The 14563-nt window shown below is 41.1% G+C and overlaps 1 protein-coding gene across 2 annotated transcripts in view; it reads right to left on the bottom strand.

The window, feature by feature from the left end:
- Positions 1–14563, bottom strand: part of LOC124711748 (glycoprotein-N-acetylgalactosamine 3-beta-galactosyltransferase 1-like) — a 183998-nt gene that overhangs the window by 28300 nt on the left and 141135 nt on the right. For both annotated transcript variants that reach the window (XM_047241960.1, XM_047241961.1), the window contains exon 5: positions 2536–2762. In XM_047241960.1, the coding sequence (XP_047097916.1) occupies positions 2536–2762 (227 nt within the window). The remainder of the gene's footprint in view (positions 1–2535; positions 2763–14563) is intronic.

Below are 14563 nucleotides of genomic sequence, written 5' to 3'. Positions count from 1 at the left end.
GTGGCTCTGCCTTTGATCGTGTACACCTTCCGGGTTACAGGACTGGAGTAGGTGGTGGTGGGAGTGTGCATGGGACAGGTTTTACACCGGGGGCAGTTACAAGGGTAGGAGCCAGAGGGTAGGGAAGATGGTTTGGGGATTTCATAGGGATGAACTAAGAGGTTACGCAGGTTAGGTGGACGGCGGAAAGACACTCTTGGTGGAGTGGGGAGGATTTCATGAAGGATGGATCTCATTTCATGGCAGGATTTGAGGAAGTCGTATCCCTGCTGGAGAGCCACATTCAGAGTCTGGTTTGCAATCTGAGCTCTCTATAGTCTCACACCTGCTTCTCTTTTCTCCAAATGCCTCTTTAATTTCCCTGTAGGCCATATTTATCTTTCCCCTAGTGAAATATGCTTCTAAATCCTTAGATTTGTCCTCTACCCATGCCTGCTTAGCCATTTTGCACTTCCAGACAATCTCATTTTTTAGACGTTTCCATTCCCTTTTGCCTGCTTCATTTGCTGCATTTTTATGTTTTTTTCCCCCTTTTGTCAGATAAATTCAATGCAGTGTATACTTTGTTATCCACAGATTTCTGCTAGGCCTTGTCTTAACTATTTAATCCTCTGCTGCCTTCGCTATTTTATCTCTCAAAGCTACCCATTCTTCTTCTATGGTATTCCTTTTCCCTGTTCTACTCAACTGTTGCCTAATGATCCCTCAAACTCAACAATGACTTTCGTACACATAAAAAATTCTTCACTCTTTTCTTTGCCATCAGGTTGCATAGTTCCTAATGTCAGTGCATCTTAGCAGGTAGCAAGGAAGTATTCTGAAGTAGCTTGCTACATAATAAGCAGATAGGTGAACAGCTAGAATCAACAAATCCAAGATTTGTCATATTTCTTTTCTTTCACCTTTAGCGAGTCATTCTATTTCTGCTGGATGAGTGCTGTTGGTTGCTTATGCAGTATTCTGGCCATCAAACTCATCTGGTAGCAGCACAGTTACAGTTTAACTAGTATCACAGGTGCCCTGAGTAGTCTTATGTGGCCTGGATCACTGATTTGTAAGGCCTCTCACACATGTGAGATTTCAAGTGTCCCAAACTTGCTACCCCTTATGCAGATTTGCTAATTGAGGACTTGATTGTCTAGTTAGCTGAATAGCAGCATTGTCACACCTACTGCAAATACTAAAATGTGGAACACATCATAATCAAAATCCCATACATTACACCCCAAGAGGAGCATAATTACATCTTTATCATTTTGAGGCCCACCTTTTTTTCCTAAATTGTTTTTACAATGAAAGTTCTGGTTGGAAGCAGTCAATAAAAAAATAACTGTTTCTTCACAATTATACAGTTTATGTTCATTTTAGCTTTCATCTACCATTATATTGCCTAGAAATTCAGCAGATTTGCCACTGGAAGATCTTATTACTACTTCAGTATCATTTGGCTAATACCATGATGACATTTACACCTTGAAAAGCATCTATTAGAACCAATAAATTCTTTGTTGCTAATATAATCAAAGTGAAATTTTGCAGCTTGGCGTAAGTGGCACCTTTCCAGTTTTTTTAAACCTACTATAAAGACATTTATCACATTGCGCTTATGAAACTTCTAAGTCGATTCTCTTCTTTCAATCATCCTGATTAATACTCCAGGTACATTATATTCACAAGCTAAATTACCTTTTGGATCATCATTCCTCACAAGATCAACAATTTTTAATTTATTACTCACAGAGAACACTTTTTGTCTCTACAAAAAGAAATAGTACATTAAGAAATCCAGGTTCTAAATCAATAATGTGTGATGTGCATTATGGTTGTGCTCATTTCAGTTATTGTCAAGCACTATAACGATGTCACTTTGCGGACTGTTTAGGAGACATGTATTCAGGTTTCTTTTCAGCAACAGTCTTGATATAAAGGCAATAAAAAAAACCTAAGTTGGGATTAGCTTCTGTTTTCAGGACTTCAGGTTGCAAGGATAAATGATACTACAGAAATGCTGTATACCAATTGCAATAATGTTTTTACACCACATAAAATCTGAATATGCAGAATGTGAGTGTTTTTTTCCTTCAAGTACTTAATTGGGAAAATGAAGAAGGGTTGTATGTTAATGGAATTAGACTGACCCACCTTCATTTTGCTGAAGACATTGATCTTTGCCTCTATTGCAGATAAACTTCAATAATTGATGGAACAACTCAATAGGGCAAGTGTGAAAATAGGTTTGAAGACCAACTATAGAAAGACTGAAATAATACATAATCAACACAATAAGAAAATTCTACAAATTAACAGTGATGTTGTATAACTAGTGGATGAGTTCTTTGTTGGTGTCCAACAGATAAGAAAAATCATAGATGATCCAGTCAAAAGTGGGTGGATGACATAAAATATGAAGGATCAACATGGATGCATATTTCTGAAGACTGTAGTATCAGATTTCAATAAGAGCAACACAAGAAGCAAATTAAATGACTTCCACAGCAAGATACCATACCACTTAAGAATGATCACTCAACTCACCAATGGCAACATCCTCGCCTCTGTATCCTGGATTACGGCAACCTCCAAGGTCTCCAGATATTCCCTGCTCAACAAATCGGAGAGCTGCCATTCGACTAAGCACATACCCTGCTCCGCCACTCATAAAGCCCTTTGGTGAAAACGGCCGCAGCCGCAGACCCCCAAAGAGAGATTGTGAGGCATCCAGAGGCAGCAACAGGTGACGTAAATTTTCCATCACAATGAACCTGTTGAACCACAGGAATTATAGCAGCACTAACATTTACTCAAAATATTCTATCCAGTTCAATTTATCATTATCCATGACATAGAAATTGTCATATGGAAAAAAAGAGAGGGAGAGGGAGAAGGGGAGGGGGAGGGAGGAAGGGAGGAAGAGAGAACAATTTATATATTCAACAATTAATGGAAATAACATTTTCTTTGACCTAATGATAGCCCTTTTCTTTCTTAAATATATGAAAGTTTTTGTATGTTTTTTATTTCTTGTGGTAAGGCATTGAACATTATTTTGGGTAGATACATCACACTATTTTGGTACAGGGCTTTTGAATGTATATTTCCATGGAAAACATGCCTGTTCCTGGTTTGATAGTTGTGTAATTCACTGTTTAGAAAGGAGAATTCTTGATCTGACTTTAGGAAATATACTGATTTGTAGATGAATAAACTAGGGAGGGTCAAAATTTTCAATTCCTTGAATAGTCCTCTACATGGCTCTCTGTAGGCAGCACCCCTCAGAATATGAATAGCTCTCTTTTGGAGCTTAAAAGAACTTTTTGTGATACCTGTATTCCCCCAAAATTTAATACCATATCTTAGAGGACTATATACGTGAGAGTAATATGAGAATAATGTTGAACATTAAAGTTTCACACAGCTAGAAAATTAATTGTAAATACACACTCACACACACTTTGCAAACTAGTATCTCTCATTAAAACAGATAGAAAGGAAAAGATTTTGGTGTCATGTATATTACGGTGTAACTTAAGATGGTATATGCTCAAAATAAACAGCTTTTACCACAGCGCATTGTTGACAACAACTTAGAGCAGAGTGATACAGCAACCATGTTGCTTCTAATGGAACAATATCACAAGCTAACTCAATTTGTTCTCTAACGCCATATAGCATTTGCAGTTTTGTGGCATATTTTGCATTTTGAAATCAGTTTTTCAAATTTCAGTCCTGCCATTATGTACTCTGAAACCTGCAAGCCACCATTCAGTACATGAAACAGGGTACTTCATACTAATATTAGTGACTTTCAAACAATGAGTGGTGGAAAAATTACTATACATACCTTTGTATGCACCCTAATCTCGCTTAGCTTATTGTAATGATGCCTATTGGAACAGATGAGGGAGATAGTGATTTTTGTACAATCTTCTTTGAATCTTGGTTCTCTTAATTTACCCCATTAGGCTTCATGAGAACAAGAGCACCCTTTCTTTTCCCAAAGACCCCACTTAAGTTTCCAGAACATCTCAAACATTTTTGTGTGATCTGAAAAGCTACAATCCTAGCCATGTGTCTCTGAATCTAATCACTGTCTGTTGTTATTCCCATATGACAAGAGTTGATAATGCTGGAGCACTACTCTGGAATAAGTCACACCAAAATTAGTTTCAGTTACCGTTTCATTCAGAAATGCTCTTTATGTACATATGTGTTTACTTTGTCAAGTGATTTGACAAGAATCCAAAGATATGTAAACCAATTTCTTCCCTTGTGAACATGTGCCCCAAGTTGTCTACTGTTTTCTGTTTTTGATGACAATACATTGTGTTCTGGCAGGAAATCTGCACTATAATTAACTGAAATCAATTGTTAAACAGTTTTGAAACTTTATATACATTTTATATCATAACTACTCCTACCTACAATATTCAGGTTTTAAGCTCAGGGAGGGAATGATCATGTTGCTAGATGAGAATCAACTACTTTCAAGTTCTACCATTCTATACCCTCCCCATATATATATATATATCTATCTCTCGAAAAGTAAGGACTCCCCCTTGGAGGAAGATCTACATACACTGTAGAGAGAGCAGAGGACCCTAAGCGATCAACAGCCCATACGTCGTTTAGAGTGGCCGATAACTTAAGACGACAAATATACACTCAAACATAACTGGTGAAAAAAAGGGCATTGGGTCACGAGACAGTGAACCATTAAAGGTTGATGACAATGAGCACAAAGTGGTGGGGGATCACAAATTAAATGGTGATGGCTAAAAAGACAGTGCCCAATACACAACCTAGCTAAAATGATTTCCTTGTAATGAGAGGGCAGTGAGGAGGCTGACCAAGCCATTGAGACAGGTTTAATTCCCTGGAGCTTGTTCCTGTGAAGAAAATACCAGTGGTAATGTCAAAGTGACACCATCTGCCAATAGATGGCAACACGGAAATCGTCCAAGGGAAAGAAGAGCTAGCAGGCTGAGGTGGGAGGACTGCAGTCTTGGCAGCAGTGTCAGCCGTCTCATTTACCATCACACCAACATGACTAGGAAATCACATGAACGTGACTAGGAAGTCACATGAACAGAACAATGGCTTCCTCAACAGGGAGCAGGTGGAAGTTTTCTTGGACTTGTTGCACTAAGGGATGGATTGTGTACAGCACACAGAGGCTCTGAAGGGCACAAAGAATTTGGGCATATGCCGACAATTAAGAAGCCTATATTGCCAGATGTAGTGGGTGGCCTGATACAGGGTGAAGAATTTTGCAGTGAAAATCTAACAGTGTTCTGGAAGCCAATACTGAAAATGGTCAGAGCTAATGATGAAGGCACACCCGACACCATGGTCGGTCTTAGAGCTATCACTATACACGAAGGTGCTATCGTGCAAAGGTTGAGAAATTAATAGGGATAGGTTGAAAATGGGAAACAAATGACATCCAAGATGAACATGTGAAACCGGACAAAGTCATGGCAGTGGAGGGTTCACACTAATCAGGACTGTGGAAGGTAGCATGAAGTTAAGGGGCTGGAGCAGTAGCCAAATCGAACTCTGGGAGGTAATAGAGAAGAAGGGAATGCCTCATACTGGTGGTCAAGTGAGTCATCGAAAAAGGGGACACAGGATGGATGGTTGGGCGTGGAAGACAAATGGCATGCATATTCACTGAGGAGGGCATCTCACTGGTAGGACAGTGGTACTTCAGCAGCTTCTGAATAGAGACTCAACTGGGCTGGTGTAAAAGGCACTAGCGGCCAAACTTATTCCATGACTGTGGATTCTTCTAAGGTGACAAGATGGACAGACATGCAAATGAATAGACAAGCACCCACATTCTAGTTTTGAATGGACAAGGGATTGGTATAAATGAAGAAGGGTGGGCCAATCTGCTACTCAGGAATTGCTGATTTGGACATGTAGGACATTGAGGGACTGAGTATAGTGTGTGTCCAGGTAAGACATGGGAGGACCAAGAAAGTTTCCTATCATGAGTCCTAGGAATTTTGTAGTTTCAGTGAGCGGAAGATTGGTTGGTTGATCTGGGGGAGGGGACAAAACAGCAAGGCCATTGGTTCCATTGGATTAGGGAAGGAAATTGGCTGTGCCTTTTCAAAGGAACCATCCTGGAATTTACCTGAAGTGATTTAGGGAAATCACAAGTCAAAGTGATTGTGAGGACGCAATTTCATTTCTTAGAGGCAGAAAACAATCAGATGTTGGGATTCCAAGAGGAGCTGTAATTCCTGCTCATTTGATATAGTGCCACAAATGTTCCTTTGGAGAAGAGTTATAACTGGGAATGGGGAGAAGCGAACAAACAAAGGGTAGTCACATCAGCACCTGCCAAATGCCAGTTTTCGAAGACTCGTTGTTACAGGGCACAGAGGCTGCAGGATCATCTTAAATGAAATCTATGGAGCTATCGGCATTCTCCCTTGGTTGGCCTGTGGACTTTAGGGCAGAGAAATGATAGACAGTGTGCCCTAGTGAAATGGAAGTTAGCCGGGTGACAGTAACATGTGACAACACTACTGAAGAGGATTTCCAAGTCGAGGAAGGAGAAGACCATTTCCCTTTTTTTAAATTTCTTAGAGCCTTCATTGTTGGCAGACAAAGACCCAGATGTTTGTTGGCTGGAAGGAGATAAAAAATCTTTGTGGGAGTGTTGCTTTTGTCCTTCCTGGCCTGCCATTTGTGTAGCAGGTGATTTTATCACGTGGGGGCGGGGGGGGGGGGGGGGGGGCTGAAGATTTGGAGGCTTGTTCCACAGATGTAGAAGAACAAGATGGGGATGATACTATGATACTGGACAATTTCGCAACTGTAGTATTGAATTGCAGGTCACAAGTCAGCATGGCCATGTCCTTCATTGAGTGAGACACAGCAAGAATGGTACTGCGAGTGCCAGATGGTAAAATGCAGGTTTTTAGACTAGCTAGCAACTTGTGAGTGAAAGGGTAAGGTACTCTTTTCATCTCCCAGACCTCCTGAACAGCCTGCTCAAAGATACATGGGACATTCACAGGATGAGATGGTATGGTCATCATTACAAGTTATACATCATAAAGAAGAAAGTGGTCAATCACCCTCATAACCATCTCCACCACAAGCAACATATTTGATCATGTTTTGCTGGGAGATGTGAGTGTGGTTATAACATTGACACTGCTAGCAATGCATTAGATTCCGAATGTACGGTCGGACTGTGATGACTTCATAAACCACCTTAGTAGTCCTGTAGTATCACTTTTAGTAATGGTAAATATGTACATTTGCACAGCCACACAACAGTCAGTCAGTCAGTCAGTCAGTTTGTTTGTTTTGGAAAGACAGTGACAGCTGACTACATCTTAGTCAGCTGCCAGCCTCCACTGATTTGAAGCACCAGGAGACTAGCATTCACCTATTTAGCCTTTTCTGTTTTTCATAGTTTGATTTTTAAGTCAGTTGTAATAGATGATAGGGTTTGTGAAGCTGTGTGTGGATGCAGGAGGAGCTGGCCATAGTCCACAAACAGCTGAAGACACTTACAGCTGTCGTCAGCTGTCTGCAGGCTGTTGCCTTAGGATATAGTGACAGCAGAGAAACAGCACATCACATGTGACACCTCAGGTGTCGCATGTTTTGCCCACAGGCTCTGCTGATGGGGCACCTTCCAGCACACTCGATGTGGGGATCTGCACTCATTGCATGGTGAATGGTTGTTACACAGTAGTGTCGCTTGATGTGGAATTTGATGTGGAGGCTGGATGCCTGGCCTCACCCATTCACTCTGCATGGAATGGTGGCTGCTCCTTTAATGGTGTCTGAGCAAACACAGAGTTTGAGGAGTTTACTAGTTATTGGAGCTCCAATGCCAGGTACATTATGGAGAGCCTTAGGGAAATAGCATCCAGATCAGGAAAGAAATGCAATGTGCACTCAGTGCGTGTACTGGAGGGCCTCATCTGAGATGTGGTGGAGGCCCTCCTGCAGTTATTGAGGGTAGTAGTCTACCAGTTGTTGCTCATGTTGGCATCACTGACACCTGTCACGGGTTCTGAACCAACCTGAATCCCTATGGGCAGTTGGTAGAAGTGGTGAAGACTGCTGGCCTCTCTCATGGGGTTCAAGTACAGATCACAATTTTCATTGTTTTATCTATAGTTAATTGGGGTCCTTTGCTTTGGAGCCGAGTATGTGGTCTCAACTAGAGGCTTCATCAGTTCCATGATGAACATGACTGCAGATTTCTGGACCTGTGTTAAGGGGTGCAGAATTGTAGGACTCCCCTTGATAGATCAGAGAATCACAGCACAAAGGAAACAGCTACTGAGGTAGTGTACTTGTGAAGTCTTTCTAGGCTAGGTGGTAGTTTGAAATCCTCTGATGAATGCTCACCAGTTGATAAACAGAGAGCAAAATCAGACCACTTACAATGTAGAGAAATTTTGACTATCAAAATTTTAACAATAAATTGAAGTATTCAAAACAAACTTACTGTGCTCCAGGAAAGTTGTTGCACTCAAATTATTCTGAGAAATGACAGCTAGCTGGAACCCAAAGAAGAAAGCTCTGAAATATTTATTGTGCCATGGAACATATATTGAAAAGACGGATTAGACATTGTAGGAGGGGGGGAGTTTTCATTTGTTCATTGCCATCAACAAAAAACTATTCTGTCTATCAAGGCTGAAAGAGTCAATCTGAGTAATTTTGACTCTAGTAGACACTAGTACCAGCCACCCGATTTGCATAACAGTTGTAGAATAATGCATGAGAAGTCTATGCTCAGTAGTGCAGAAATACCCATATCATGTGTTATTAATTGAAACAGGCTTCAGTCTATCAATTACAGACTGGGACATTTAAGTATTCACAGCAGATAATACAGACATATATACTTGTGAAGTATTTTTGAACATGTTTTCTGAAAATTACCTTGAGCAGCTAGTTCAAAAGCCCACACACAATACAAATATTTTAGACATCATTACAAACAGGCCTGACTGTATTGAAAATATATAGACAGCTTACCAGTAAACTGACAGGAATTAGCAATTGTGATGATACAGTGATGAGGGTTACTAAAGCTAATAGAGCCATGAAGAAGGCTAGGGAGGAATTTATGCTAGAAAAAGCAGATATGCAGTTGTTCCTATCCCACTTAGACAGTGAATGGACATCATTGGGGGCGAGAGAGAGAGGGGGGGGGGGGCGAGAGAGAGAGAGAGAGAGAGGGGGGGGGGGCGAGAGAGAGAGAGAGAGAGAGGGGGGGGGCGAGAGAGAGAGAGAGAGAGAGAGAGAGAGAGAGAGAGAGAGAGAGAGAGAGAGAGAGGGGGGGCGAGAGAGAGAGAGAGGGGGGGCGAGAGAGAGGGGGGGGGGGCGAGAGAGAGAGAGAGAGAGGGGGGGCGAGAGAGAGAGAGGGGGGGGGGAGGGGGGCGAGAGAGAGAGAGAGAGAGAGAGAGAGAGAGGGGGGCGAGGGAGAGAGAGAGGTATAGTGGCTTGTGGAGTACGTGCATAGATGTAGACATAGAGAAGATGTCTGCAACTATGGACAAAATACCACTGATAGCAGACCCACAATTGCAACAGTGCCTCCACTAGCACCAATCTGATGTATTGCCCCAACCCAAGACAGCACTCATGCCGTGCTATGTGTGTGCTAACAGGCGTTCTGGTTTCCCCAGCGTAGTCAGCACTGTGCTCACAATGTATCTCATATATGCTGGTGGTATTGAAATATATCACTGCATCTTTAGAAGACCGTACTAAATCATGAATTCTGTGGCCACTTCAAAGCCTACTCTAATACTGCTACCCTTGGTAAAATGCATAAATGGTGAGAAACATAAGCAACATACTCATTTAAAACACCCCATCAATATGGCAATTGCAGGAACACTTTTCTAATTGGACACTCAATGGAATTCAACCAAGCAGAGGATCTGGTCCCTACCTATAACTTCTGAGATCCAATCACAGAATAATCAACTGGAATTAATTCACTAAAATCTTATTGGCCATGTCTCACAAGTACCACCTCAGCAAAGCCTGAAATCTTTTCCTCAATCCACCTGTAAGAGCTTAGATCATAATTTGATGTTCAGAATGTAAAGATTGTATACCATGGTGGATATAGAATCTGCTGAAGTGGGCAATACAGATACAAACACAGTGTATGGTGTGAACCTATAACACAACATCTAGACTATGGTGCATGCAAGGAGTGGGGGATGCATACAGATATGTATACTGAGTCACTGCAGCCCTCTGGCATCAGTCCATTGACAGTTACAACTCAGACTGTTGTCAAAATGTTATGTAAGTCAGTCTCAACTATCCCCCCACCAATCAGAACTTAGATTTATATTCAGGCAACAGATGATGATGATGATGATGATGATGATGATGATGATCTGGTGATGGCCTTCAGCCCAAAGACTGGGTTGATGCAGCTCTCCACTTATGAGTACCCAAAGGAAACAGTTACAAAACAGCACGTGCAATATCCTGATGGCCTATTTTATTTCACCACAAAGCATTTGTCTTGTAGGCCTGACATATTGCATTCTCTGTATCTTAGTATTTCCTCTACAGACTATAATGATGGCAGGGCAATACTGATAAATAAATATACAATGAAGGCCACAGAGAATAATGTAATGACAAAACTAAGAAGCCATTACTTCATCTCTTCATATTTGGCAGTACACCTGACTATTTTCACTTCCTTTCTCAAGACTGCACTTTTCTGGGAGTGGCAAAGCCCAAGACTATTGCTCCAGGCATTGCCATTCCTTCTCACTGCAGCAGTTAATGCCCTCCTTGAATATTCTAACAACAAAAGCTTGTGCCCACAAGAGGGCGAAAAGCTTGTGCCCACAAGAGGGCGAAAAGCTTGTGCCCACAAGAGGGCGAAAAGCTTGTGCCCACAAGAGGGCGAAAAGCTTGTGCCCAAAAGAGGGCGAAAAGCTTGTGCCCAAAAGAGGGCGAAAAGCTTGTGCCCAAAAGAGGGCGAAAAGCTTGTGCCCACAAGAGGGCGAAAAGCTTGTGCCCACAAGAGGGCGAAAAGCTTGTGCCCACAAGAGGGTGAAAAGCTAGTGCCCACAAGAGGGCAAACAGCTTGTGCCCACAAATTAATATGGTTTGAGAAAGTACTGCTTGCATGAAACTCGGCTTTCCCTCTTCTCACTTGATATACTCCAAACTGCAGATGCAGGACAACAGGCAGACACCATATTTCTAGATTTCTGACAAGCAATTGACATGGTACCCACTGCAGACTATTAAAGATGCAAACATACGGAATACGTTCCCAGATATGAGAGACTTCCTAAGTAATACAATCCAGTATGTTGTCCTCGATGGTGAGTTTTCATTAGAGACAAGGGTATTGTCAGGAGTGCCCCAGGGAAGTGTGATAGGATCACTATTATTTTCTATATACATAAATGATCTGGCAGACAGGATGGGCAGGAATCTGCAATTGTTTGCTGAAGATGCTGTGATATATGGGAAGGTGTCAAAGAAGAGTGACTGTAGGATGGTACAATGTTGTTGTTGTGGTCTTCAGTCCTGAGACTGGTTTGATGCAGCTCTCCATGCTACTCTATCCTGTGCAAGCTTCATCTCCCAGTAACTACTTCTGAATCTGCTTAGTGTATTCATCTCTTGGTCTCCCTCTATGATTTTTACCCTCCACGCTGCCCTCCAATACTAAATTGGTGATCCTTTGATGCCTCAGAACATGTCCTACCAACCAATCCCTTCTTCTAGTCAAGTTGTGCGACATTTCTCTTCTCCCCAATCCTATTCAATACCTCCTCATTAGTTATGTGATCTACCCATCTAATCTTCAGCATTCTTTTGTAGCACCACATTTCAAAAGCTTCTATTCTCTTCTTGTCCAAACTATTTATCGTCCATGTTTCACTTCCATACATGGCTACACTCCATACAAATACTTTCAGAAACGACTTCCTGACACTTAAATCTATACTCGATGTTAACAAATTTCTCTTCTTCAGAAACACTTTCCTTGGCACTGCCAGTCTAAATTTTATATCCTCTCTACTTCGACCATCATCAGTTATTTTGCTCCCCAAATAGCATTCAATTATCCTCGTTTTGCTTTTGTTGATGTTCATCTTATGTCCTCCTTTCAAGACACTATCCATTCTGTTCAACTGCTCTTCCAAGTCCTTTGCTGTCTCTGACAGAATTACAATGTCATCGGCGAACCTCAAAGTTTTTATTTCTTCTCCATGGATTTTAATACCTACTTCGAATTTTTCTTTTGTTTCCTTCACTGCTTGCTCAATGTACAGATTGAATAACATTGGGGAGAGGCTGCAACCCTGTCTCACTCCCTTCCCAACCACTGCTTCCCTTTCGTGTCCCTCAACTCTTATAATCGCCATCTGGTTTCTGTACAAATTGTAAATAGCCTTTGCTGCCTGTATCTTAACCGTGCCTCCTTCAGAATTTGAGAGTATTCCAGTCAACATTGTCAAAAGCTTTCTCTAAGTCTACAAATGCTAGAAACGTAGGTTTGCTTTTCCTTAATCTAACTTCTAACATAAGTCGTAGGGTCAGTATTGCCTCACGTGTTCCAATATTTCTATGGAATCCAAACTGATCTTCCCCAAGGTTGGCTTCTACCAGTTTTTCCATTCGTCTGTAAGGAATTTGCGTTAGTATTTTGCAGCTGTGATGTATTGAACTGATAGTTCAGTAATTTTCACACATGTCAACACCTGCTTTCTTTGGGATTGGAATTATTATATTCTTCTTGAAGTTGGAGGGTATTTCGGCTGTCTCTTACATCTTGCTCACCAGATGGTAGAGTTTTGTCAGGACTGGCTCTCTCAAGGCCGTCAGTAGTTCTAATGGAATGTTGTCTACTCCCGGGGCCTTGTTTCGACTCAGGTCATTCACTGCTCTGTCAAACTCTTCACGCAGTATCGTATCTCCCATTTCATCTTCCTCTACATCCTCTTCCATTTCCTTAATATTGTCCTCAAGTACATCACCCTTGTATAGACCTTCTATATACTCCTTCCACCTTTCTGCTTTACCTCCTTTGCTTAGAACTGGATTTCTATCTGAGCTCTTGATATTTATACAAGTGGTTCTCTTTTCTCCAAAGGTCTCTTTAATTTTCCTGTAGACAGTATCTATCTTACCCCTAGTGAGATAAGCCTCTACATTCTTACATTTGTCCTCTAGCCATCCCTGCTTAGCCATTTTGCACTTCCTGTCGATCTCATTTTTGAGACGTTTGTATTCCTTTTTGCCTTCTTCATTTACTGCATTTTTATATTTTCTCCTTTCATCAATTAACTTCAATATTTCTTCTGTTACCCAAGGATTTCTAGCAGCCCTCGTCTTTTTACCTACTTTATCCTCTGCTGCCTTCACTACTTTATCCCTCAAATTACCCATTCTTCTTCTACTGTATTTCTTTCCCCCATTCCTGTCAATTGTTCCCTTAAGCTCTCCTTGAAACTCTGTACAACCTCTGGTTTAGTCAGTTTATCCAGGTCCCATCTCCTTAAATTCCCACCTTTTTGCAGTTTCTTGAGTTTTAATCTACAGTTCATAACCAATAGATTGTGGTCAGAGTCCACATCTGCCCCTGAAAGTGTCTTACAATTTAAAACCTGGTTCCTAAATCTCTGTCTTACCATTATATAATCTATCTGATACCTTTCAGTATCTCCAGGGTTCTTCCATGTATACAACCTTCTTTTATGATTCTTGGACCAAGTGTTAGCTATGATTAAGTTGTGCTCTGTGCAAAATTCTACCAGGTGGCTTTCTCTTTCATTTCTTCCCCCCCAATCCATATTCACCTACTATGTTTCCTTCTCTCCCTTTTCCTACTACCGAATTCCAGTCACCCATGACTATTAAATTTTTGTCTCCCTTCACTATCTGAATAATTTCTTTTATTTCATCATACATTTCTTCAATTTCTTCATCATGTGCAGAGCTAGTTGGCATATAAACCTGTACTACTGTGGTAGGCGTGGGCTTCGTGTCCATCTTCGCCACAATAATGCGTTCCTATGCTGTTTGTAGTAGCTTACCCACACTCCTGTTTTTTTATTAATTATTAAACCTACTCCTGCATTACCCCTATTTGATTTTGTATTTATAACCCTGTATTTGCCTGACCAAAAGTCTTGTTCCTCCTGCCACGGAACTTCACTAATCCCCACTATATCTAACTTTAACCTATCCATTTCCCTTTTTAAATTTTCTAACTTACCTGCCTGAATAAGCAATCTGACATTCCACGCTCTGATCTGTAGAATGCCAGTTTTATTTCTCCTGATAATGATGTCCTCCTGAGTAGGATGGTACAAGATGACTTTAAAAAAATTTATAGTTGGTGTGATGCATGGCAGCTGGCTCCAAATGTAGAAAAATGAAAGTTAATGTGAATGAGCAGAAAAAACCCTGTAATGTTCAGATAAAGCATTAATAGTGTCCTACTTGACACAGTCACATCATTTAAATATCTGGGCACAACTTTGCAAAGTGATATGAAATGAAATGAGCATGTGAGGAT

This window comes from Schistocerca piceifrons, chromosome 8 (genome assembly GCF_021461385.2).
Source record: "Schistocerca piceifrons isolate TAMUIC-IGC-003096 chromosome 8, iqSchPice1.1, whole genome shotgun sequence".
In the NCBI taxonomy this organism is placed as follows: Eukaryota; Metazoa; Arthropoda; class Insecta; order Orthoptera; family Acrididae; genus Schistocerca; species Schistocerca piceifrons.
This window is presented reverse-complemented; position numbering and strand designations above follow the sequence as displayed.